The sequence below is a fragment of the Varroa destructor genome, unplaced genomic scaffold, assembly GCF_002443255.2.
Source record: "Varroa destructor unplaced genomic scaffold, Vdes_3.0 BEIS01000005.1, whole genome shotgun sequence".
Taxonomy (NCBI): Eukaryota; Metazoa; Arthropoda; class Arachnida; order Mesostigmata; family Varroidae; genus Varroa; species Varroa destructor.
Window position 1 is genome coordinate 32,418,680 of NW_019211458.1, and position 26,628 is coordinate 32,445,307.

General features: G+C 40.3%; 2 protein-coding genes across 12 annotated transcripts in view; one reads left to right on the forward strand and one right to left on the reverse strand.

Moving 5' to 3' along the window:
* The window catches only part of LOC111251666 (kelch domain-containing protein 3), a 32,416-nt gene extending 5,854 nt beyond the window's left edge, over positions 1-26,562 (forward strand). Inside the window, exons 1-8 of one of the 10 annotated variants that reach the window (XM_022808483.2) lie at positions 8,607-8,732; positions 10,934-11,652; positions 19,311-19,385; positions 20,008-20,195; positions 20,942-21,039; positions 21,464-21,952; positions 22,956-23,122; positions 23,327-26,562. In XM_022808483.2, the coding sequence (XP_022664218.1) occupies positions 11,608-11,652; positions 19,311-19,385; positions 20,008-20,195; positions 20,942-21,039; positions 21,464-21,952; positions 22,956-23,122; positions 23,327-23,536 (1,272 nt within the window). In that variant the 5' untranslated portion in view covers positions 8,607-8,732; positions 10,934-11,607 and the 3' untranslated portion in view covers positions 23,537-26,562. Of the gene's footprint in view, positions 1-8,606; positions 8,733-10,134; positions 11,653-11,872; positions 12,021-12,462; positions 12,488-12,771; positions 12,914-15,934; positions 15,983-17,564; positions 17,796-17,866; positions 17,912-18,329; positions 18,443-18,480; positions 18,526-19,310; positions 19,386-20,007; positions 20,196-20,941; positions 21,040-21,463; positions 21,953-22,955; positions 23,123-23,326 lie in introns of those variants that run through there. The other 9 variants (XM_086990151.1, XM_086990150.1, XM_086990148.1 and 6 more) reach the window with 9 other exon arrangements.
* LOC111251669 (solute carrier family 35 member D2-like protein) lies at positions 1,273-12,776 on the reverse strand. Of its 2 annotated transcripts, none has more exons than XM_022808490.2 (2): positions 12,637-12,776; positions 1,273-2,793 (listed from the first exon to the last, which is right to left on the reverse strand). In XM_022808490.2, exons 1-2 carry the CDS (start codon positions 12,651-12,653, stop codon positions 1,962-1,964), a joined length of 849 nt encoding a protein of 282 aa, XP_022664225.1. In that variant the 5' UTR covers positions 12,654-12,776; the 3' UTR covers positions 1,273-1,961. The 2 variants fall into 2 exon arrangements, with proteins under 2 accessions (XP_022664225.1, XP_022664224.1); XM_022808489.2 differs by lacking the exon at positions 12,637-12,776 and adding an exon at positions 5,564-8,376.
* Positions 26,563-26,628: the final 66 nt, after the last annotated feature.

A 26,628-nucleotide genomic window follows, 5' to 3' on the forward strand; every position in this document is an offset into this window, starting at 1 on the left:
TTTATGAAGTATCGAGAGGCGTTAGAAGTCTACAAAGCTTAGAACTTAAAGAGGTCACAATTTTCTTGATTTTCTCTTTCTGTGCAGCTATTTGGTTTTATATACTATTTAATCTACAAATATGAAAACAAAGAAGATTGTAGACGTTAGCTTCTACATATTTTTTAAACTATGTTAATGCCTGCCATTGAGAAACTTTCGCCGATTGGTTGCCGTACTTTCCATTGCTGTAGCATCTCAATCTTGCCTGGCACATTTTTTTTAGCTGGAATGCATCGTCTCCGCCTACTTTTTCTGTGAGTTAAATGCACAAAGGACTATCTCCCCGCTGTCACGCTGGAAGCATCAAAAAAGAATAAAGGACTTTCTTATGTTAGATCAATAAACATGATTTTGGCAGCAGGAAAACGGTGGATGTGCTTACTTCACGAAGAATTTAAATATGCATTCAATATGTACACGTCATATGTACAGATTATATATATATATATATATATATATATATATATATATATATATATATAAGACATGTATAATTGCTAAGACTAGTTTTGCATATACTGCGCTAACATAGGCGGTGAAAATTTTTGTGAAATCCAAAGGAGACCTATAAGAGACCAAATAAGCATTCTACCTGATCTAAAAAGCATTTTTATTAAGTTCTTGTGAACTTATAATCTTGCCTATATTGTTACAGTGATATTATTTTAAGTAGTAAAGTTTCTGAGTTAACCATACCTGATCAAATAGGTGACGTAGGATATAATAGTTGACCAAGGTTAGGTAGTTGAGCACTAGGTGTTCGTGGTTACGTTTGAGTGCAGCGGTCTATATGAGAAAATTTTCACATGTTTTTTTGTAAACTTTAAACAAATTAAAAACGAGAATTTTCGTTACTCTTACATGTAATATAGATCCAGTCTCATACAATAAGTACGAGCAGTTAATCTAACTCTTGTTTTCTCTATAAGTCTTTTTGTACCACACGAACAGCTTTCCGACAATAATCCAAGTTCATAGAATTTTGCATATTTTTCGTACTGAATCTAAAGAATCGAACGGTTTATTTAGGTAAAACTTACTCTAGAAGCGGTACTGTGTTACGAAGACGAGTCACGAGGATAACCATATGATATGCTACTAATTATTCATGCTTCCTTGATGGTCAAGCATGTGTTTCTATGACGAAATTTCAACTCACTGTCTGCGCGTTCAGTCCCATATGTATAACTAGTTTCTTACTTGAGTATCTAGAGACTCATACACGCCCCATGTAGAAAACGAGATTTTCGTTTATTTAGAATATATATTCACAGTAGATGTTCTCTCTATAAATATATATAGGTACTAACATGCCTAGTCACAGATACTGCATAAGTGCGAACTGCTACGTGTCCATCGGGCTGTTTCGTATAAAGAAGTATTTCTTACTTGGCACTTGTTTAATAGCTTTATGGCGTTCTCTCTTATTCGAGATACCTTCATATCGTCTTCCCGGCTACCCGTATGTATAGATGAAGAAATGTTGTACATATATGCAACGAAGGCAATAGAAAGGCAGTAGAGTAATGTTGTCCTATTATACTGTTATCTACTTATAAACAGTTCTCCCTTTTTGTGTTTACTATTAACATTGTTTCACCGATATATTAACAGTCAATATCAGTAAATCTGGTCATACAAATAAAAATTGAAACACAAGTTCGTGGGACAGCTGCAGTGGCGAGCTAAGTAAAGCACCAACCTTACAACTGTGAGATGTCGTGTTTGACCCCTCCTTAAGTGTCAAAAACTGTTTTTATTGATTTCTATTATACATGCTTTTTGTTGTGTATTTGAAATTATATCCACCCGCACCATAGCCATCAGACCTTTATCTAAGGTACAGGTACTGAGAGGTTTCAGTGTTGTGCAAAAAAACAAAACGTTGTATTTACAAAAGAAGTCTAGGAAAGCCAACGTCACGATTTAACTACCTTGAGTTCCTGTGGCTCAATTAAGATTTCTGTCTCTGGTGTTTTTTTCGTTTTTTTCACATTTGTTGCGCCGTTGTTTGGTCTTTGTACGATGAAAGTTAAGTACGAATAGAAAAGACTGCCAATCATGGAGATGTTGAGTCCGATAAAATTGCTCACGCTGAAAATGTAATCACCGCCAATGCACATGCCTATATACGTCGTCATAATATTTTTTAGGCAGCCGACAATCGTTGTGGTCAGGGCTGAATTATAGGCCGTACACAACAACGTACTGTACATCAAGGCAAAGCCCATGACGCACGAAAAAAAGAAGTACATCACAAAAATCGGATTAGTCCACCCGACAAAGTTTATGGCGCGTTGGAGATCGCCAGTTATAATCGATGTTAATAATAATGGCGGGAGCATAAACATCGCATTATAGAAGAGGAGGCCATATTTGCCTAGATCCTTCGCATCGAGCTTTTTCCGAGTGTACACGCCGTTTGCAGCCGTGAAGAAATCATTGATGAGCACTGACGTATAGCCTTCAAAATCGAAACCAAGGTCGTCTACTGCGGCGATTAGCGCGCCTCCCACCATGGCAAAAACGCTAGCGACAATCCTTAATGGGGCGACCATATTCAGAACATAGAATTCACCAATCATAGTCATCACAATGGAAAATCTCCGCAATACTGTGAACATTGGTAAGCTGAGTCGTTTCGTTCCAATGAACCCTGACACGAGGTTTCCGACGTAGAACAGCGGCAGGGGAAATACTTTCAGCATGATTTTGAATGACGGTGCTGGGAAGTCCACGATTTGAGTTGTTCTGCAAAATCACGAGCAGATAAAAAAAAGAACTACCTGTTAGTAATTTGATACACATAGCGTTGTTTCACTTAAAAACCGAAGCTTTGAGATACAGCAACTTTCACTAACGTAATTTTTGCTTTCGACGTATTGTAGTCCCTAGTAATCCAATTTAATGAACCTTGCAAAATCGCTGAAAAATTAATTACTGATAATTACCTCAACAAAAACGCAGTTTGGATTTCCTTTATGACTTCATATGTAAGCGTAGCGCTATCAACCGGCAGAATACGGCATATTATTGAGCTCCACAAAAATACTATATAATAGAAGATTTTAACTATTTAGATTGAAGCCGTCAGCTTCACAAACATATTATAAGATTGTCACCACATTCCAGCTCTTCTAATTACTTCATTCTAATGATATTTTAACGACACAAGTACGTACGCTGCGCTTGTTCCGTTAAATGCTACACCGATCTCCATATAATCAATTGAGAAATGGTGACATACGCTATACGAAACTTGAGCACCATTCACCTGTTTACTATATAAACTATGTGCACATAGATAAGGTAAATCGTTCATCCCTGTTCATTTATACAGTTTCCATTTGCCCGTGTCCCCCTGCTCCAGTCTGCTATTTTTCTGATCATCTCGCCGGATTACATTCTAAAAAAAAGAGTTGCTGGTTCCGCTAACGACCGTAGAGTTACTATGCGGTGGCTGCATTTTAAGAGTTCGTATCTGTTGATGCTGTCACAATGATGGTTTAGCGGCTAGGTGGGTCTATGATAAGCGATCGGTTAAGTGTTGATGTTTCTGATAGCTGATTGCGCGCAGAAACACAGAAGTCAATACAGAATCTACATTCAAGCCCACGCGGAAACATCTCCAACTCAAAGAGATTAATCATAGATAAACTGCTATTCATCAAAGGTCAGCATTGATGCTACAGCATGATAAGAAAAACGTTCCAAGGCTGAGAGTCTCTTCAGCAACTAGATGTTCTAGGATATCTCCAGTTGTTCAGTGACTCCGATATGACAGGTGTCAATTGTAAAACTCTTCGGCTCAAATAAAACGGCTGCAAATTTGCATGAATTTATTCGCCTTTTTGTTTTTTATCCATACCACACAGGTCTTTACGATATCATACGAAATACTTCTTTTCGCCAAGTTCAATAAATTGCTGAGACGATGTCCACAACAGGTAGTGCTTACTAGAATACGGGTAAAATTGTTTTGCTGTTATAAAGATCTGTTGGATAGAGAACTCGGATAAGTCAAGTAAAGCTATGCCAGTACAAAAAATCAGATCGATAGACAAAAACAATGGATAATTCTAACCACTAGCTGCAGCGATAACGGTATCGGTTTTATCGGATGCTGGTAGACCTTTCAAACAAAACGAGTCAGCAGAAACAAAGGATTGTTGAAAGGTTGCGGAGAACTTCTAAAGAGAGAAGTTCTAAAAAAAAACTTTAAAAAAATTGGTCGAGTTTAGCCCGTTTTTTGTAGCCGTGGAAGGTCTTTCTAAATTTGTTGCTGTATGCGTCACAAGGTTGGGCAGAACTGCAATTCCGCAAGACGCATCACACGTTATCGTTCACGAAAACTGTAAATCGCTATCGGCATCGAAAAACAAAAACAGACCTTGTATTTAGCCTGAACCTCGTAGTATTTTATTGTTTGCAGGACAAGGTATCAGTGATTCCAATGATAGTTTGATCATGTTTCACAAGCACACTGTAGTAGAGCGCATAGTTTACTACACTGGCAACAAATGGCGACGAGCGCATGCATTGACCTATTAAAATCAAGAAATATAAGATGTAAAGAGAAGAAAGAAGAAATATATAAATGTAAGACTTTTTTTTTTGTAAGACGGCAAATGCGCATTTGATGCGTCTCTAGGTCATACTGTTGCGTCGTCCTGTAAAACAATGCTTAGTGGCAGAACTGGACGCGGTTCTTAAAATGATATTATCAGGGCCATAAAGCTACTTATTCAAAGTAAAGCAACGGTACTCTGCGACGATCACGAAATGATACTGGCACACACTAGCTGTCGCCTGGGATGAGAAGTTTTGTTACCATACTTCTGGTCTGAGGTATGTCATTTGCAGACCCTAATTATTCATTAGCTAGTTGTAAAGTGTCTTACGTTGCTCTTTCCGCGCTATATTTATGGTTGACTACATCGTTTTTCAGGCTTTTTTGGGGCAACGTGAATACGAGACTACAGTTACAACATGATTAAATACCACCTATGGACCTGACAAGCTCTAAATGGCAAAAAGAAAACTATGATTTGGCCCTGCCACCAGAAAGGACGAGGGTGTTATAAACGCCTCGTACAGTATAAAGCCTACCGCCGACGACAAAAATCCGGCCATGAATAGCAAGAAGTTGCTTGTACCATGATGATAACTGCTGTCGCTCAATAAATTATTTAGTTACAGAACAGAGTTTATCGGTAAAAGTCGTAGAAATGAATGGTTATTACTAACCTGCTACTATAGTTTTTCTTAATTGAAAATAAATGAAGAAACAATTTAATGGCTCTGCTTCACCAATTTTTTAATTTTCGAATTATTTTTTCGAAAGTGGGAGCCCGTGGAAGTCACCTTTGTATATAACACCAATTTATCCCCATATATGTAATAATGGTTTATAACGGAAATAAGCTAAAGAAAGATATTGGTGGAACTACTAGTTCTGGAAAATATGTCCTTTGTATAACCCATCAAAAATAATATTTAAAAAGACAAGCAATCAACTTACTTAAGCGCGCCGAGCACGAAAATCGCCGCAGTCATCTGGCCAAGTCCAAGAACCATTGGGCTGGGAAAGTTATACGACGTAAGCACTAATTTATTCACCACCATGATCAAAAATGACATTCCCCCGTATAATGTAGCGCTAAAAAGCTTCATACATTTTTTCGAGTGTGCCATCTTTTTCACTCGTTTGTATCCGCCTGCGGTAACTTTGTCTACCAAAATCATAGTTTACGGCGGAGTGATATTTTTTTAATGCCAACCACATTTTCCATGTTGCCCCACGACAAAGGCTGGCTAGTGCATCTGAATTTCACCAGTGGTAGAAACTTAGGTGAACCTTTCGTTGCATGGTATAAGGACAAAAAAGTGATCTTTGAAACACCACGAACGTTCCGAAAAGTCCGCAGAGTTACTGTCAGACGTTTCGCGCACGCCGCAGCTTACCTACAGTAGAAAAGACAGCGGCTGATTAGTTCATCCAATGGTGCTATTTTGAGCTCGGTTGCAGCCACCTCTCTGCTGCGTCTTGCTTGTGCTTCCTGGGTACGTATCCGAATTTCTGCGCGATAAGGTGACGACTATCCGCGCTTTCTACGTATACTTTCTACTGTATGAAGAGGTCAATATACTCCCATCGAATGTATGATAATAACTGTTGATGAGCCAGCTGCTATTGCGCCGCATTCTAGATACAACCACTTTTTCCTCTATAAGTTGCTCCGGCTTAGATTACTACTAGGGGCTCTCACTTTTTCGGTGACTTGACTCGCGCCCCCCTTTTCGCCGTTACTGTCTCCGGCTGTTATTTAGCCCCCTATTTAATCGGCGACAGTCACTGGGTTGTAGCTCTGTTACTTGAGGTGACGAATGGCAATCATCTGATAGCCTGCTTTGACAATGATAGTGGGCTATGAAGAAGTTTTTGTACCTGTGGTTAATGCGGTTATGGGCTGGCGTACGTCTGCGAGTCGTATTAGTAGAGGTTGCATCATTCGTATGGCGCTTAGTGTACCAAATGGTGTTCCGACTGCTAGAGAGATGGAAATCGCTTCTCTCAATGCAAACCTTTGAGCTGTTACTGCTGTTAAGGATCGACGGCTTACGGCTGATACTGCCGCTGGGAACTGAAATAGAAACTGATGACTGGGATAGCAATGGCGACATTGGCCACAATAACCACACGGGAATGGCGGTTGCTCGACGCAATACACTAGCACCGTTTCTGTCGAGGAGGCACCGCTGTCACTAGAGAATGACGGCTGTAGCGGTTTCATGGAGGGGCCCATAGAAAGGGAAAGGCACAGGAGTCGTTTGCAGGATCGAGCGAGGAGATTTTGAGGTAACGTAGCGGACGCCAATATCCTTGAACAGTTTGACGCCTTCGACAAGTACGCTTTGCTTCAGGACTAAATTTCTGGATTCAATCCATGTGCACCTTATCATTACATTTTTCTGGATTCAATCGATGTGCGCCTTATCATTACACATTCACACTAAAGTATAGTACGTTTAGCTCGATTCATAGGTTAAATGCCAAATGCTTCGGTACAGTAAGGACAATGATATTACTTCTGTACCTAACAACATTGCTGATTATCCTACGTAGCGACGAGGTAGTCTGCTTGTGTGCGTTAGATCACAGGAACAATAAGGCAAATGGCTCGACAATTCACACGTGTACTCACTAATTGATCACGCACACAGTGGCCAGCTTTGTCGGAAAAACTCAAAAACATCTACGACTAAAAAATAAGTAAATCGCAACACTGTATTGTAGTCGAGTAGTATTTTTAGAAGATGTTACTTGCATGGGGGTTTCGATGAAGCTATAAAAAATAGCAGATTTAAAAATAACTTTTCGCTAATACACGTGCTTAGCATGAATCATACACGTAAATATGTCACTGGAGAACTAATACCATTATTGTCACAGTCAATACCAATCGGTAAATCTTCTTCATTCACCAATGCTTCGTCAATGCGATAAACGTGTAAACAGTTGACTACTGCTATTGCAGTTTATTCGGAACTCGAGTTAAGCTGGCAGTGCTGCCGTTACAAAGGGCGCTGTCACGAGTCATATGAACCAGCAAGGCTGAGTGTAATTGTCGGTAAAAGTCTGAGCTCATGCATTTACTATCAATGCTGTCACAGCGTTTTGTGGTGGTAGAAAAGGTGAGTAAAAGCGTTAATCTCCTTCATCTAGTTAAAACCAACAGCCGATTTGCTAACGATATGAATCCGAGTTGTTGTCAGTGTCAGCATCGTTGAACGTCGGTCAATTTATGGAAAGTCGGCAATGATGATGACGAAGGCCCTGGGGACCAGCTGATATCACCATCGAGTGCTACTGTACCCATTCCACCATGCTGCGATTTGCTCCGCTCTAACAATCGTCCAACGGCGCTCGAAGCTCCAACTAGCATCGTTCACCCGCTTAAACGTAAGCATGGCTAGTTTTTCTTTCTTCCAACTACTACCAGAACCCGACGACCGTGGATGATCCTTTGGCAACGAGTCGCTGCTTACTACAGCTCTTCGAGTTGGGAAAGCAACACAATGGCAAGCTACGACACGCGCATAGTTAGCTCACACTGGTTCAGTTACTATCCAAAGCGAAAAAGCGACGCAGCCATAGATATATGCACACACCTGCACACCCACTGGGTCTTATATGCCGGCGGAAAGCAAGAGACAAAAACAGGGCCAGAAAATAACTCTAGTCGTGGTACGCCGTCACTGGATATCACCATCGTACAACACGTCTAATTTCTATTCAAAATAGATAGATTGGACGAGAACTGTCGCAAAATATTAAGACAGCGAGCATCGTATAAGTCTTTGACTTCTGCCTTGAATTTATATGTAGATAGAGCCAAAACATAAGTTGTGGATTAGCGATCCACGTGAATCATGAGAGCTAGTATGCTGGCAGGCAGACATTTAGTGTCGTAGTCTGGTGGAAGGAAAAAGTAATTTAAATATTGCGCCATTCTTAAATCCGCTAAATCGGCAGAAAAGAAGACACTGCAATTGCGGTCCGTTATGTTGGTAAACATTTGGCAGTGATAAGCATGAAAACAACCTGGTTCGAGCCTCAGATGCATTCAAAGCCAATGTAAAGGAAGTTATTAATTTATACAAAATACGACAATAAAAAGTTTGAGTGGGTATGTTGACATGATCAGTTATTCAAGCGAAAAATATGAAAAATACTTTGTTCTATAGTGTTGTCACGGCAAAAAATCTCCAGAGTAGACTTCAGCGTGCTTTAGCAAATATAAAGGTGCTGAGATGAGGCATAAGCAACTTAGGTTGACTCTTCAAGTAAAACGGTTGTCAGAAAATAGGTCAAAAATATTCAATTTTTATTTATTGGATATTAAAAAAAGCAAGGTAAGTTAATTTTAGTGTATATTTATAGCGATAGAAGACTGAGGAATTGTATCGAAGTGGGGGGGGGGGGGGAGCAACAGCTGTAATTATGCTAGGATAAACATGAACAAGTAAGAATAAAAGTTCATTTTTTGCTGTAGAATAAATTGACTTACAAAAGTAAGTGCCAGAAGCTACCAGCAATTTAAGACATGTTTCTTAACGAGGTTTTAATTAGGGTCATTTGTGAAAATCCACAATAAAGAATGTTCGACGACTTCGCAGCATGCCATACACATTTTTCGAATTAGATATGTAAGCGCTCTAAAAGTATATAAAATGGCGATATTTCACAGCATAATTTTGAAAAGGAACGACATCCTCTCGCAATCTGGCATATAGCGCCAATTTTCGCTCACATCCGTTGGCTTTTGGCTTAACACGGCAAATACATAGCATTAGTAGGCTGACAAAGTGTTCGGTCTCTCATTGAGAGTGTATAGAGATAGATCGAAAGTGACCAAAGTAAAGTTCCTTAAGGAGTTTCCCGTCTAGCGTCAGTAACAACCCAGAATTCTAAATGAACGAGTTTACTGAGTGCACTGGTATCAATCTCGAAATGCCTATGGCATCCAATAAAGTCGTCTAAAGTGATGTAATATAGCTCTTAGACCTCTATATTCAAAATATCAGTTGACTGAATCAATTAAGAGTTGAATTCGTATCCTTTGTGATCTATGGTTATGCTTTTTTTGAGAATGATAACGAAGATACATACAGAAGATGACAAGCTTTAAGCAAAGACGTTTAATTCAAACGAAAACGTATGCCAATTTTGAGAATGGAAAAATTGAAGACTTCGATAAAAACAAAAGATTTTAGGGAATTTGAAATAACCAACTGAAGACATTTTGAGCGAAGGCACGATTTTGAAAACGATTAAATATGTTAGGCAATCACCTGTTCACTTAAAGTTAAATAAAAGACGTTATTCAATCATATTGCTTATACCATTCGCAAATGTCTAATGCTCCACTCCAGCTACAAAACGACTTTGCGTTTTTAATATTATTTTCATGAACTTGTTACCCCGCGATTATAGAGCGGCTGTAAGCCGCCCGGGAGCAGAGACCAGCGAATGCTTCCATTGTCGTCCTACGCTCCCTTAAATGAAACGTTGCTGCTCTGAAGTCAGAGAGTATGATCGGCGAAACGCTAAAGCTAGGGTAGCAAATGGCGTCGTCGGCTAGGTGTGCATAGTGTGTGTATTGTAAGTACGCCCTTGCCTTTAATTGGCGGCTGCGCCGAAGGCTGCCAACCGTTACATTGGGCCAAAGTTGCCGTCTGAGGTTTCGATGAAGACAACGACCAAGTAAATGTTATTGTTTTGTTCTCTGCTGGGTATCACTGTTGGCGCCGCCACCGTCGTTGCCCTGCGCCTGTTGCCTTTTCTGCCGCTTTTGGTGTCTGCGCACGCCGCAGTAGCACTCTCTCTTTCCTATAGCAAAGGCAATCTTCTAGCGATCAACAAAAGACATCAGCGATCATAGACAAGCAAGTAGGCGGACAGACCGTTTCTGTACTCCACTCCACAAACCTACGCGACGATTGGTGGCGTCCACGTCTGTCCATGCTGGGCCGGTTGGCTGAGGAGTAGAGTAAGCGCGTGGGCTTTGCCGTCCATCCAAGCGTCGTTCTCGTTCTGTAGGTTTATTGCTTTTGTGCGACGCTAGTCCTGACGTTCACTGGCTTCCTCTGCCCGTGTGCGCAACAGAAAGCGGACGAGCCTGACAGCAACAGCGACGACTGTCGTAGGTGGGACAGCTGCAACAAACCTGCGCTGTTTGTGAGAGCTTGCCTACCGGTACTGTTCCTTCATCCGGAGCAGTGCTATCAAGAGACGCCTTCTGGTATTCTCTTCGCCTGTGACTCTGTGTTTCTCTATAATTTAGCTTTGCTAACACAGCTGCTAATCTTCTGTTTTGTTATTGTCCAGCGGAACGCTGACTGAGCTAGCGTCGAGGGAAGCGGAACGAAGCCATTTCGAAGCTTGCGCACGATCATAGGTGATCGCAGTGCGGGTCTCAGAAGACAGGAGTTCATGTGAAGATCGAATGAGAGACGAAGAAAAAGCAGGGTGTACAGGACACATCTAACTGAAAGCGTGTTGTCGCCATTGGCACTGTGGAGGACTGTGGACTGACAGAGTGCCGCGTCGTGCACTACCAGTTTTACGGAACGCGCACTCGGCTAAGCAGGTCTTGTTATTTGACTATTGAAACTGTGTCGTGTTTTGGTGGCCTGACGTGTGTTATTATGCCTTGGCCATTGGTCGTCATGGCTGCAGGACCAGCAGCAACAGTATTCGCTAGGATAACAGCAACAGCATAAAGACTAGAGCGGGACAAAGCAGTTCCGAGTGATAACTAATCCTAAAAACGCAAATTGAAGAATAGTATTGACGTACTGTCACTTTCGCTAGTGCAGGTCAAATAAAGTCGTTCAAGTGCTACCCAAGCGATTGTGTGATGTGAACCAGCGCGCCACACTCGCGCAGATTCACCTGTTGTTGTTGTTGTTGTCGTTGTTGTTGTTGTCGTCGTCGTCGTCGTCGTCGTCGTTGTCATTGTTATAAAGTTTTCTGGATTTTTCCACCTAAACGGAAGCGACATGGACCGGGCACGGTTTCGGAGATTACCTCTGATAACTAGCAAGGTAAGTAAAAATGTGTGATCAGTTGACTCGTGATTGAAACCGGCGCCTTTTGTCATTGACGAACGCAAGCGTTTCGCTAAGTGACGTTACAATATGCCGGCCAATAAACGCTTATAGCCACGCTCCGAAGGCATGCCTTTGTGGCACTAACGTTACTGCCTCCTTGGGACGGACTGTCGAATGAGGCAGTTCAACAATCCGTCTACTAGTGGCAAGAGAATAAACGCTTTTACCTCTCCACAACGTCTTATCTACCGCGCGTAGTGTTATTGTAGCAAGGGCTATTAGGGCGTAAGTACGAAAGTACTAACTAGCTTTAGGTATTATTCTACACATTATGGACGAGTCTACTCGGTAGCCTCGGACCGGTAAGTTTGTTTTGCCATTGCTAACTATTGGGTGCACGAATTATTTCCGGTATACTATTGCCATCTCTGACGAGACTAAAGTACTGCATAGGTAGATAAATAGGTATAACCCGATTCTCTTATATCATGAAGAGAGCATCTGCAATATTTTACCGCATTGCATTAGACCGACTGGTAATGTAGTTTGTGCTGGCTATCATGTTTTTTAAGGCAGCGTGACATGTTGCTTTGTACGTATCCTCTGTTCATTGGTATGTGTGCTAGCAACAAATCGTGTACATCAACTGCGTCGTTATACATGTACAATGGGGACATAAACAGTAACAGTAGCAGCGCAAACAACAGTAAAAAATGGCGACTATCTGTGTCATTTTGCGAAAGATCATCTGCTATACAGTTTTAATTGCAAACGCGTATTGCACGCTGCTGTGTCTTTAAAACGGATAGTGCGCACTTAATGCACTCACGTGAGTCAGTATACTACGCAGTGAGTAGGACCTTCATGATGTTAGCGGGTGTTGGCCACGGAGTCGTTTGCATGAGATCTGTGCTGCTTACTACAACCGCTACCTCCCCGTATTGCGACTATTCGCCTACCTAAAACAGCGTCACTCACCTCACTGTCAATAGCATTGTTAAGCTAACGGGCCCAACCCGTCACTGCAGTCAGTTGTAGCCGTTGCAATCGCCGTCATTGAGGTCCGAAAAGGGACTAACATTCACAGGGGCTGTGACAGATTGTGCGGTACGCAAACTAGGCCGAGTTTACGTGAGGAAGGCTTCCAGTTGTGAGGACGTTCGTGTTACCGCTGTTGATATTGATTGACGCGGAGGAAATGTTTCGGACTCAGTGGCGATGGCCACGAACCACAGCATGGACATGATAGTTCCGAGTGCGTAAGGTAGCCATGAGTAGGACTGCAAAGGCGGCCGATTACCGCTACTTTAACGTGACGCATGGCGATTCGTGATGTTATTCATGTATACTCACGGTAACACGAGTAAGGTCAACGCCATTTTCACCAGCTGTTATCGACTGTTATAGCCGGTCTTATGAGAAATGAAATTAGTGTCTGCTAATTGACTACATTGAAGAAGGGCAAGTTGGTCAGAACGAGTGTGGTACAGCTGCACGATGTTTACCCTTTTTTGACTAACATGGAACCCGTGACGCACAGCTACTAGTTTCATTTCAACGCTACTAGTTATAATAGTTAACCAGTCAAATAGCAAGAATGTGTTTGTTGCAGACGACGAAGATAGGAGTACAATAACAAGCAACAAGAACATACGTAAATAGTCAGTAGAGAGCCGAAATCCAAAAAAGAGGGAGCCAGCTTTAAGGCAACTTGATCCATTTTTTTCTGCTATATCTTTCTGCTTAACATAGTTGCAGCTGATTTCGCTGATAACAAAGTGAAGTAGACGTATTTTTCATACATACCTTCCACGGTGAGCTTCTGCGAAGTACGAGTTGTTTAGACCTCAAGGTTATCCTACTAACAATAAGGTCTGGTGCTTGTCATTCGTTGTATGCGGCTAAATTATTGATATAAAGACGATGATTTACGATTATTTATAGCTGCCTTTCTTAGGAGTCGCGCCTTGCTTTTCACTGTGCTCGAATGGTTGCTTTGTATTATGCCTGGGTTTATCATTTGACGAACATTTAATGGTCTATTATTTGGTTTGAAATTGGTATAGCAAACAGACTAAAGAGCCGAGAAAAAACGCTGCCGAAACTACCGGAATTTTCGGATGGCATATTGAGGGCGGTAGGTATGAAAAATGTCTGTCGCCTGCTTTAGAATATTATCCTAAAGCGGGCTTTGCAGAATGCCTTATGGTATCACCGTTTTATGCAAGTTGAAAGGTGATGTAACATGGAGTGCTTTATTCGAATCGCAAGGGCCTGGCGTATGACCCAAGTAAGAGGCTGTCGTTGCAGTTCAGGCTTAATCATATGTGACGGTATAGAAAGTTAGTCAATCGAAAAATTTGTTCATTTTGCATAAACGAATTCGTTAGAAAAATAATTACTTAGTTGTTACTTAGTGGTTGAGCATAACTCGTGAACATTGATGTAGGTAACGATATCCTACATCAATGTTCCTAGAATAGTGACTGTGTAGTATCTTGCGTTAATCTAATTCAAGTTCGTGTGAAAAGCAGCATAGTCCTCTAACAATATGATGGTTGATAGTATGATTCACGATTTCATTGAAAATTCTACGAGTGCCGGCAAAAGCTGTCAATTGCGTATGTTATTTACAAATCAGAAAATTGTAACATGGGCCGGGCAGACGAACCGTTCTATGCATTATTTACGTCCAGTTTTCTACAAAACTATATACTGCGTAAACATCAAAGCAATTTCTTTCACCTGTAAAAAAATATCATCTGGCCAAAACGGCAATTATAAAATGATCTTTACTCTTCGCTGGCCAGGAAACATTCAAAGGGCGCGAAGTTTTTGTGCAATGCATACGAGACTTGTATAAGGCTCAGCAGTATATTTATGTATTTTAAAAATATTGTTTCAATCGTAGCAGTTAGTCTAAAAGTTTAAACAATAGACTTTGTTTATCCTAGCGCGTATTTTACTTAAACCTAATTTTCTAATAATAGACGTTAATATTCATGAGAAGAGTTAGGATTAGAGTAGAGGTAGATCACAACAAAACTTTGTAATGGCTGCTTATAATTAGTATGCTGCATTAGCAACAGCATGTACAATTTTTTATCATTTTTTAATCTTTTTATTCTTTATTTTTTATTTTGTTTTTTATTATTTTTTAATATTTTAAATATATTTTATTTCAAATAATAATTGCTTGTTCCCGTGGCGATGCAGTGGTAACGTGCATGCTTTGTATGTAAATTTAGAAACACGCGGGCGTCTGTAGTTCGAAGCCCGGCGTAACCATAAGCGGTGTTTTGTTTGGGGTTAGCCGATTTAAGGCAACGCTTAATGGCAGGATCACCAAGCAAAGCACCCGTAGCCGTTGTAGGAATATAGTAAGAACTCCATAATGATACCTTCCTGTCAAAATAACCCGACCCGAGTCTCGAATCTCAAAGACTCGACTAGTTCTCGCTTCGAGTTTCAAATATCACTCGCTTGTACTCAGTTGCTAATAAAACCTATTATCAGCCTGAACCGGAGAATCACAACGATAAAACAGTCAACACTCGTGTGTCCTCTTCATAAAAACGATGCCATTCAGTTGTCTGTTTCTCGCAAACTCATCATTTGTGTCCGGCCTTGTATCTAACTGCGTTCCTTGTAGAGTGTCGTCAAAGAATTACCGTTTACGGCAGTGAGACTGCTTGGTGATGGTATTCGGCCCTTTTGTTATTTCTTTTTTGGCGGCATCAGAGCATCACTTTTTTGGCAAAAGGGGACAGGGTTGGTGGATTGGCAGGGAATTTGTGTTGATGTCGAATCTCCATGATGAGAACAAGTGTAGCAAACAAAGAGGGAACTCTAGTTCTATGGAGATGAGCGATTATCGCATAGATTATTTTTGACCTCTTAAACAATCTAAGGTTCAGTTCTAAAAAAGTTTTTTTTTCAATATGAAAATATGTAGATGCATGACTGATTCCGGTACTTTTTGCGAGAGTTCATTGGCTAATTTCGCTGCACTAAATGTACTCGTCCCCTAAACTGAATACACAACAGCAAGAGTAGGCTCAATCTCTGTAGTAAATATCGCCTATCGACAAAAGAACCCTTTCGTAAGTGGTCCAGTTTCGACACGAACAACGTGTTATATACAAAATCCACAATCAATCAACTCGCTGTTCCTATCCCATGTTCGCTTATCACCATCAATCAACTCGCTGTTCCTATCCCATGTTCGCTTACCACCACGAGAGCGGCCCAGTCCAGTCTAGTCTACGGCGATCCACTTCCGATCTTTGAAATGACACCGGTCAACACTTGGGACTGCTTACATGTAAGTGTATTTCACTTCAGGCGTTTGCCTTTGCCATCTCCCATTTGCGCACTCATCGACGTCCACATACCGTTGAACGGTATCTCGTTATGCTCCTTTCATTTACTCTGTCGCAGTCTGTCGTAGACGCACCCGATATAGTAGAGTGTCAGAGAGAGTTCAGAGTCGCAGCTATAGAATCGTTATTTGGTGAGCGATGCGAGTTAGCTTCTGTGTGTTAATGATTCTGTAATTATGGCTGTCACTAAGCTGCTGTAGGTACGGATTTTGTCCCATATTAGCGATTACTTACGACGCCGGCGGATGACCTGTAGGTTTGACGTTGCGCTGCTCTTGATGCTATTAGTCCTGCTGGTGCCGTGAATAACCGTCGCAACAGGAATAGAAGATGAATGTGGCGTCAGCGGTGGTCCGAACAGTTCGAATTGAGAATGTTGGTGTTAGTTCGGACTAATGGCGGAATTTGCGACAAAATGATAGAGCAAAAGCTGAACGTAGAATCAACAAGCTAAGGGGTGGATGTGGAGGAAGGTCTCCTATGCCAGGTTATGTGAAGACGGTGTGAGGCTTCAACGGGAATAATAACAGACAATTCCCATGTAAACTGAGCTTCCATTTAACCAGTTGATCTAGCAGTTGGAGAAAATGATTTGTTCATTCGTTAAAGTGTGCACGACTGGCAGCCTTCCCCAGTGGGAATCTTTGCCGCCTCATATCAATCGAATTAAATCAGGTGTTTGCCAATAAAAGCGTGTTCTGTAGTTTCTAAATATGTATGTTCTTTTCGCGGATTTATGCTTTTGGTAAGCACTTCAGTCTTGTCTCAACTAGTGTGACAAATGCAAATCATTAGCACCAGATCTGTTTGGCAATGTTCCAGGCGAAAACCACCTCGGCCTGCTTCTAAACAAATAGTTCAGCACAGAAGTGTGCGTGTCATCTAGGTCATCCATTCATCTATTCAATTTAGAGGCTTTAGCACTTAAGCCTATCGGAAAAATGCAGATTCTAACCACTCGTTTTCAATGTATGAGCCACGGTGCATGTTAAGATTCAGTCCATGCTTAGTTTCGAATGACAAAAATATGGTTAAAAAACGATTATATGAATTTGCGGAAAGTTTTACTGATACCATTTTTGTTATCTCAGAGCCTGAAAATATATAAGCCGCCAAATAACACGGCATAGTGTAAATGCAAGTTATCCGCTATCGAATTTCGTAAATATTAATCTAGATTTTGCAAAAGCGGTAATTTGCTGAAAACTGTGTGGTCGGTTTAACCGAACCCAGTAATTATCATGTGGACGCAATGCAGGTGATCATGTCTGGTGCCTCATGAACTGGCCATTAATGAAGTAAACGAATAATAAGTAACTGTCTCAGAAACATCTGTCAAAACAGAACTTATTGTCACAGTTTTACAAGGCAAAGATCGTCACATGATTTTAACTTTCGTGAAAATTTTATTTGTATGATATAATGGCATATAATATATCACCGCATATAATTATTACACAGAATTACAATGACGTTCGCGATTTTTTTATGATTTCATTTTTTCTTGCTGACCGAAAATTACAGAAAAAGCGGCAATCTCTCGTGGATATTCTCTACAGACATTTTGTATTAGAAGACAAGCTAAAATATTAGGGGCTTGTAATAATTGGAATACAACTTCAATATCGAATAGAAGCCAGCTTCAAGACCAGCAGCTTTACCGTAATGGCATCGCAATCGCCGACATCGACTTGTCGGCGAGACATTCTATATCCACCTGCGAAACGACTGAGCTGTTACCGTTTCCCCGTTGAAGTTATCGTTGTTTTCATCTTTGTTTAATCTGACCATGAGTTCTTTGGTAGTAAAGAATTTAAAGTAGGGTGTAGCAGCGTTCCAATATGTGTAGTATCTATGTGTCTATTGACAAGGTAATACAGCTAAACACCTGACTAAGTAATGTCTTAGTTCTTAGTAATAGATCTTAGACTTCTAAAAGCGTTAGCAAACAAGCTATTACGCACACGTGTCGCACCTTCAATTGACATCCGAGCATCCTCTTAATTATCTGCGAGAACTCGTTGAGTAAATTCTATGTACATTATTATACGAGCACAATATGATAGTGCAAACGAATGTATGTGACAGGGTAGTGTCTACGAGCATGCGACTTATAGAAAGTTTTTTTCCTACCATATGTTTAAGCAACCACGTTTTTAATGTCTTCTAATCGAAAGAGTTCGTCGCCAGGATCTAATTTCGATTGTTCTGCATGGGAAGGGGGAGGGCGAGGGTAATAAACCGTGCCTGTGACGTTGCTTACTTTTGTTGTATCGATCGAAATACTAGCAGTCAGTAGGCAACAAGCGGCGTTGGTTAAGAGGTCGGTCACGAAGATGGCCTTGGAGGTCCGTTTGCAAATGGTCTGCAAACGGGGACTTTGCGCCGGCTGCGTCGTGTTGGTAGGTAAAGAGTACAGCATGTTCTGAAAGCCACTTGTCTCGTCGCTAGTGGCATGCAATCGTATGTCTTGGCCATCGCATGTGTCAGTATCTTTAATAGTTTTTTCAATACGACTATGCGTAAGATTAGCTATTTTGGCAATAGCGGAAAGTAAACGGTAACGGTACATTTCTACAGCGGTAGTTGGACTAGCAGAAAATCGACTACAAAAGACGCCTATTATTGCGTTGTTTAACATAAGAAAACACGTGAAATATGATATTTATAACAGATATATTTATAATAGATATTGGAAGAGTCATATCGTTATAGTAGTAAAAGATAGTTGTACTTCATGATCAAAAAAATCACATGTCCAAAAATTTGCGTCACCTCTGGATCTGTCAAGATAAATAACATCACTTTTTCCAATAGAGAATTTATTTCGCACTGATTTTCTTACACTAGTTTCACAGGTAAAGGCATAGGAATGAATTTCTCACCAATCTGAGTTTGTAATACCAATAAGAGAAATGCTTGAAACGTTTGCAGTATTTACTGTTGTTAATGTGTATAGTGTTATTTTATGTACAATTGCACACAATGGCGAGCTATTCTGGGGTATATAGATAAAAATAGCTCTGTTTCCTCGATATTAATAGCGATTTCCAGCATGCCGTATTTCCGTTCAATTGTTGTAACTTCCATGCAAAATTAGAAGTCACTGTCGCTAGAGCCCATTTACTTTTTATTCCATATTGCAAGAGTGAGTCTTCTGTATCGAAAATAAGTTCGATTGTGTTCTATACAGCCCAGAATTAGATTGCTAACAGAATCGCATATTGCATCATAATCAAGTTTTGTCCCCTTATTCATTTCGTATTCAAGCTGGAGCCGAGCGGCCATAAATGGATAGTAAAGGTCGAGGGAGGTCCGAGACGTGTCAATCACGCCGCTGTCAAGGTAGGAACTACAATTAACTTATGTGAAGCCATACGTTTAAAAACCACTTTTTTGACAGTTTATTTTTATTGCGTCAATATTAATCGAAGTTAAGATAATAAGCGTATTATCGATCTGCTGAATTATAGTAGGTTGTTTTTATTAATAAAACGCACTCATAAAAATGTGTCTTGGTCCCTTTAGGGGACGCTCATGACCATTTAGAGGAATAGAAAATAGATCGAGGAAGTGTTCATCTTGACCTTGAACATATAGGTTTAATAATGTATTGAGAATACCCGATAAGTGAGCCATTACTTGTAAGTGTATGCTAAGATCTTTAATGCCGGTAGTACATTAATACTGCACTGACACATCATACTTCGAAAGGAAGTATAACACCGATATTATTGGATGGATACAGCTTATTGGTATTTAATTTTTTGTTAACGTAGATAGTGCATAAAAATGTCAAGTTACTGTTATACCAGGCGTTACTAGAAGAACAAAGAATTCTAAAAATGAATGTATTTGTAGTTTGTAATACCAATAAGAGAATTGTGCGTTTTTATTTAGTTATAGCTAATGGGTTGTTGCTTTGACACCTTATATTGATCCGAACGCGTTCAAATGATATCTTTAGGTGGGAGAATCAATATACTCCTTTGGAGGCTTTTGCACCGGTGAAGACTACACATCATTGAGGCCAATCGACGTCTCGGTGCTCGATACGTGCACCTTCCGATGGACCTTAGTCGAGTCACCGAATCATTCTTGGGAAGTTCTACGCCCTAACGGTTACATACTCAAAAAAGATGTTCCCTTCCAGAGGTCAGTAGATTGGTTGAGCACGGCAGCTTATTACCTGTTTTAGTCTTCGTCCTGTTTTCCCCCCAATCTTCTGGACAAGAACATTGAAGCTTATATTTTTGCGCTCTTAGAACTCTTTTGTGATATATCGTAATTAATGTCAGTCACTCGTAGGGTTAAATCTGGATTTAGTTCTGCGATTCATATGTTAGCAGCAAGCTTGGTGCGAGCATTAGTAGAACAAACTGCTAAACCTTAAAATACCTCAAATTGTCAATCGGAACTCAACTTTATGAAAATGTAAACTGTAAAGCAGCTTGATAGAATAGGGTAAGCATGGCAACCACGAGATCCAGGTTTGAGTGAAAGGGATTTCGGCTTAGAAACAAACTTGCTGCTTCACATTTTGATTATGCTTAATTCTCTGCATCCGTTACCGTTGATTCGCAATTTAAATCCCCTACAGTTTCTGGTGTGGAGTGACTGAGAGCTATTCACTAATTTTTTGGTTCCGAGATTCGACTTGAATAAAAAATTAGCCACTGATGACTGAAGTACTTACTAACGGTTGTAGCTGATGAAGGATATAAGCTAGGTAATAGAATAGCGTCCCCCCCCCCCCCCCCAGAAGAATGTTTTGTAAATCGGTAAATCGAGTCTATTATATATGCAGCTTTGTACTAGCGTATACTTAGAACATATAGAAACAGTCAATATATGATGGTCATTTGAAGCGTTTTTTTACGTACTTTGGACTGATGTGGCAGGTATGGCCATACTGTGGTAGCGTATGAGAACGACATATACCTGTTCGGAGGCCGGAATGACCAAGGAGCCTGTAATAAACTCTATAAATTTAGCACAAGTGAGTTTGTGTATAATAATCAACCATAAGCTGTAATCTATTGCTATTTTCAGATGTTAGAGTAGATTCATCGTGCTTTATATGCGATCAAATTCGACAAGATTATACTAAGCGATGTTTTCAAAGCACTATTTACTATTCCCTTTTAATTAAAAAAAAAAAAAGGTCCTTAGAAAATGTAGTATCTGTGTACGCCTCTTTGCCATTTTCATGTGAACCCCTAAAGTCTATACTACAAAAAAAAAAAAAAAAGTTTGTCCGTATGCTTTACGAGACGTACAAGATACCTCATACAACGTTTTTTCATTTTATATCTTTACGCAATCAGTTATATATTCCACAACAATATTACCTTGGAATCCTTTTCAAATAAGCCGTGCATATGACAAACATTTGAATAACATTCTTTTGTTGCTCATAATAGCCGACCTGAAATGGACGCTCATTAGGGCTACTGGCTGTATCCCTGGTGCACGCGACGGGCATTCGGCTTGCGTGATCGGTAACCGAATGTATGTATTTGGAGGTTTCGAAGAACAGGCGGACCGCTTTTCGAACGATGTGTATGCTCTGGATTTATGGACATTTAAATGGGAGTATGTTTGCACACAAGGCGTGCCACCCTCGCATCGTGATTTTCACTCGGCGTGCGCCATTTACAACCGAATGTATATATTTGGCGGCCGAGGCGACATGGACAACCCGTACCACTCTTCCAGGGACACATACTGTAACAGGCTAACGTACCTTGACACAGAAACATCTCGGTGGCACTTTGCACGGGCTTTAGGCGACGTGCCAACCGGACGCCGAAGTCACTCGTCCTTTGTTTATCGTGGCGAAATGTACATCTTTGGAGGCTACGATAGCGTAAAGAAGAAGCACTACGGTACCATGCACTGCTATGACCCCGGTAAGCTTTTTTGTGCGGAACATTCCGTTAAATTAGGATACACTATGACGGTCTGTTTAACTTACTGGGTCTATGTTCATACGTTATTCAAGGTGCTAACAGAAAGCCATTTTCTAAAAAAAACAAATGAATTAGAGTGATGACGAAAGTTGCATTTCCGGAATCTAAGCAAGGGTCAGTTGTTGTTCAATGTCTTACCGGACAAACTCAGGGATTTGGTACATCAACGAATTATGTTACTCATTAAATGTAATGGCTTCTGAATCATCTGGAAGACTTCCGTAGGCCAACCTGGATGACTCATATGAAATACTAGATAGTAGTAATCGGAAATTGATCCGAAGGCATTTTTTTCATTATGCGGGGTTTTTGTGCGGATATACTGCGTATATTTTTTTCAAGATAAGGTAATCTATTCCCTACGTAATTACTTACACAGGCTATAATAGTTCACTTTTTTCAAGTTGTTACGTTTTTTTCTGCTTTTAATATTTTGTCTTTTGGATCTTCGGAATTTTAGGATCTTTGTCTTACTGTCATTTGAAAATTGAAAAATGAAGTTAATTGGTTTCTCGTGTTTGGAATGATTAAGTGAGATTTATAGCGAATTTAAATGTGCTACTCTCGCAAGTGTTGCGGTTTTATTTACGATTACTGTCAGAGAATTATTTATTTTATACAACCGTTTTTTGAAAATAGCTTGCATATGGCCAAGGTTTCTAAGCAATGATTAAAGCTTACGACAGTCACTTAAAGACGTCCACAAGGAATGTCAATATTGGTACGTGGAAGAGTCAATTTAATGCCTGACTTTTTGTAGGTGCAACTCACTTTCATCCTTACAAACTCGGTACATCAGGACTCACCATATTAGTCGAAATATTTAAAAATGCGAACCAAAAAGAGCAATTACAGGCCGAGCTACTGTCAACACTTAGTCGTATTACATATACTCCTTTTATCTATCTAATTCGTTGAATGGTGGATGGATTTTTGGATGCAGTTTCCGAGCGGTGGCGGGAAATTCCGATTAACGTAGGCCGAACAGGACCGCCATGTGCCCGACGACGTCATGCATCGGTTATTGTTGAAGATCGGCTGTTTGTGTTTGGTGGAACCTCTCCAAGCAAGCCATCTGAAGGCGTTATTGGAAAGATGCCTAACGACGAGGTGCGTGCTTTTTAGGTAGTCTCTACTGGATGTATGATAACCTTTTTCGTTTAGTTCAGTATTTCTAATTATTCTATATCTGTGGCTAAGTTAATGGATACTACTTAAAAAAAAAATTTGATACAGCACTGTCTTAGTTGTTAAATTAATCGCGCTCGCTGTATTTAAACTTCATACGCACTTTGATGTCTCTTGATATTACAGTATGATGATACCAATCCAATGCAAGAGAAGCTGGTAGACCATAACGATTTGTACGTGCTCGACTTCCGGCCAACACTAGTGACTCTTTGTCTCTCGAAGGTCATCGAAGCTAGTCTGAATCAACGGGATTTGCCCATCTCACTCCAACTACGACTTCGGGATATGGTTGTCAGTAATCAACTGTCAAGACCAATTGACTATGCAGGATAATCGCTGTTAGCAAAAACATCGGCGCCATCAGATACACAACTGCTTCACATCGTCAGAAATCTGTTGAAGTATCTATTTCCTTGGCTAATACTAATGAAAAAATAAAACTAAATGCGAAAAATGTCAAAGCAATTCAGTAAAACCGCGAACAAACAGGGAATCCTTTCAACTAATATTCGGAAAAAGAGACAAAGATACCGAAAGGACATATAAGAGGTTGATAGTAAACGAAAACCATGGTCCATCGGAAGTAAACAAATAAGCAAATTGCAACGGTCACCATCCGCTGTTAACTGTTAGTGGAACATTGATAAGGTTCTTGCAGACCTTTCTAGAAGCGGGCGTGGGCCGCGCGTAATGAAATAAGGCGCACAAAAAACTGCCTGCTACTTTTGAAAAAGCAGTGGACTTGACGCAACCTGGAGTATAAGGAGACATCTTTTCGTCAATGCAAAAGCATCTCGCTGGTATATGGTTTCTTCTTCCGTAAACAAACACTATTACGGCAGTGGAAAGAGATGTAAAAAACCCGAGAGGAACAGAAAAACAGTGTTGCCGCCGTGACGTTAGAACGTGACACGGCTGGTAGGAATAACACTATACTATGTGGTGGGCCAGTGCGGGAGGTCTGCATAGCTAAGGCCACAGGCTGTACGAGGGGACGGTATCATTCGATCCTGCTGGACAGGGAAGTGTCCAGAGCCATGTATCGATTACACACATATATATATTTATATATTATATACACACCCATCCTATATTCTTTCCTTTAGACGTTGGGCGCAGGGTTCGCCACGTCATTGTGTGCAAAAGACATTGAGTAACATTACAGGCCAATTATAGAGTAAGTTGTAGAATGCGACATTATCGAAATGAAGATAACCCAGGCAGATCCGCAACCTCCACCTGTCTAATCTCCTTGCTGCTGTTCTTAAAAACGACTGAAGTTAGTAAAAGTATAAGGCGATTTGCTTTCAATGAACCTCAATACATTGGTGATTTAAGATGATACCGAGAAAAATAAACTAGCAAAGAGAAACACACGATCATGATGGTACAGTACGCTTACTGCATACCTTATTACCTATTACGTATGATTAAAGGTTAATGTTAATGAGGATTATTGCCGTCTGATATACAAATAGATTAGACTTGCGGAGGTGCATAGAAGCACCCGTACACATACGAGCACACACACTGACAGGCGTTACAGTTTGTTACAACAGAACCAGATTTGAATCATGGCGAATAACTAACAGAAGATATAGTGGAGGCAACATCCGCAGTAGAACTAACCCCACAACTGGGGCAGAAAAAAAAAATCGGGCATTCTGCTGTTGCCAAGATACCGTGATGGTTATGTAAGTCTGTCAATTACAGTTAATACTATACTGCAGAGCAAAAAATAATATATAAAAATGAGCCTAATATGAAGACAGAAAGCAATGAGATTACGGTGGATTGTATCTTGATATTGAATCATTGGAGACGGCGGTCACGCATTGCCACAAACTGACTATTGATACGGAAATAGTAATGGAAAATGATATGAAAGTGCTGAGGTACACTTGTGTTTTGTGAGGTATGAGTCTCTTACCACAAAGGCAAACAAAAATGATTTATGTCCAATGCCTACTATGCTGTTTAATATTGTGAATATGGCCTACTTCGTCTGAATTCGATTTTAAAAGAAGGTAGAAATAGCTAGATTTGCAGACTGATACATCAAATGGTCACGTTAAGCGAGAGAACGGGCAGACATAGAAATGCGTGTTTTTGCTTTTTTCTTAATTCTTGAAATTCAACCCGGTTTTTCCCTTCTTTCTTTTTCTCTTTCCCTCTCGCTCTTTGTCTTCTACTCGCTGTGTATACATTTTAGGTTAAGGTTCGAATTTGTGTAGTAGACGAATGTAGCCTTTGTGGTATTTCAAATAAACCCGAAATAAAAATAGTACGGCTGGGAAGATCACTCATGTATCTGGAGGCCGCCATTGTCATACAGCTACCAGGGTGCCGGTTTGCTGGAAAAGTGTACAACCGTCGAAGCACATGAAAAAGCATTGTTTTCGCATATCGATATTTTTTATTGACGCCAGTGTCATGTGTTGTCAATCTAATGACAGTTCGGAAAATGTTGCCAATTGGGGCTGTAGTGATTGAAGTCACAAAGTTCGGGATTTATTTAAATTGGAGTGTGCTGATCCATATGATGCACACGTTGTTTCCTATAAGAACAGTTTTTATTCATCTGATAATTTTCAGTATATCTAGGACTAGGTATGTACATTGGTGCAGTATTTATACATTCAATGATTTTGTTTCGTTTGCACATGTCAAAATAGTGAATGCTTTTTGGTAGATTTTGCTGTAATATTATTAAACAGGGATGAGGAACTTGTTTTTAAAAATCTGCAAAAGATTCGCGAAGAACACAAGTATATATACATATATATACGAACAAGTTTTTGCTTTGTGTGGTAGGGCAGACAGTGAGATTTAGTGCCTCGGATAGTTGTTGAGGGCGGTACTAAGATGATACTGAAAAAGAGACGGACGAAGGACTGTGATTTTGGGCAAGTATAGAAAGCGAAAGAAAAAGGATCATGAGAGATCGAATTAAAATAAAAACATCACAGAGATATTGGCTGTTATTCAGGAAAATTATCAAACGTAACAGGATATATACAGAAAGAGCCAGCGACTTGTCGTAGACATAAATGTCTAATATGGACAGCAGACCTAAGAAAAAAATCTGGCTGAAGAAAATGGAAAGTAAACAACAGCGAGAATGTCCGAAAAATATACGTGACAGAAATATGGATAAGTCCCCTGTGAAATGGAGTTGCCGCTGGTGCGGTATAGATGGCGATAATCCATAAAAGAGAAGAACAGCGACAGAAAATAAACATAGAGCAAAGACATCTGGTTAACATTAATAAGGACACCAACAAAAATCAAATCTAGCGTTAATATATGTTTACGTCAGCGCAATAAAGATTCGCGATTGTGGTCGTCAACAATACGTATTCGTTGTGTGATTACTGTCGTTGGCTATTTTTTCGTACCTTACTATTTTTTTGTTTATAAATGGA

Excerpts from the sequence above, each read along its gene's own strand:
- LOC111251669 (XM_022808489.2), bottom strand. The coding sequence starts at position 5,787 with ATGATTTTGGTAGACAAAGTTACCGCAGGCGGATACAAACGAGTGAAA. Across the intron at positions 2,794-5,563 it reads TTCGTGCTCGGCGCGCTTAA|AACAACTCAAATCGTGGACT; the intron begins GTAAGTTGATTG and ends GTGATTTTGCAG.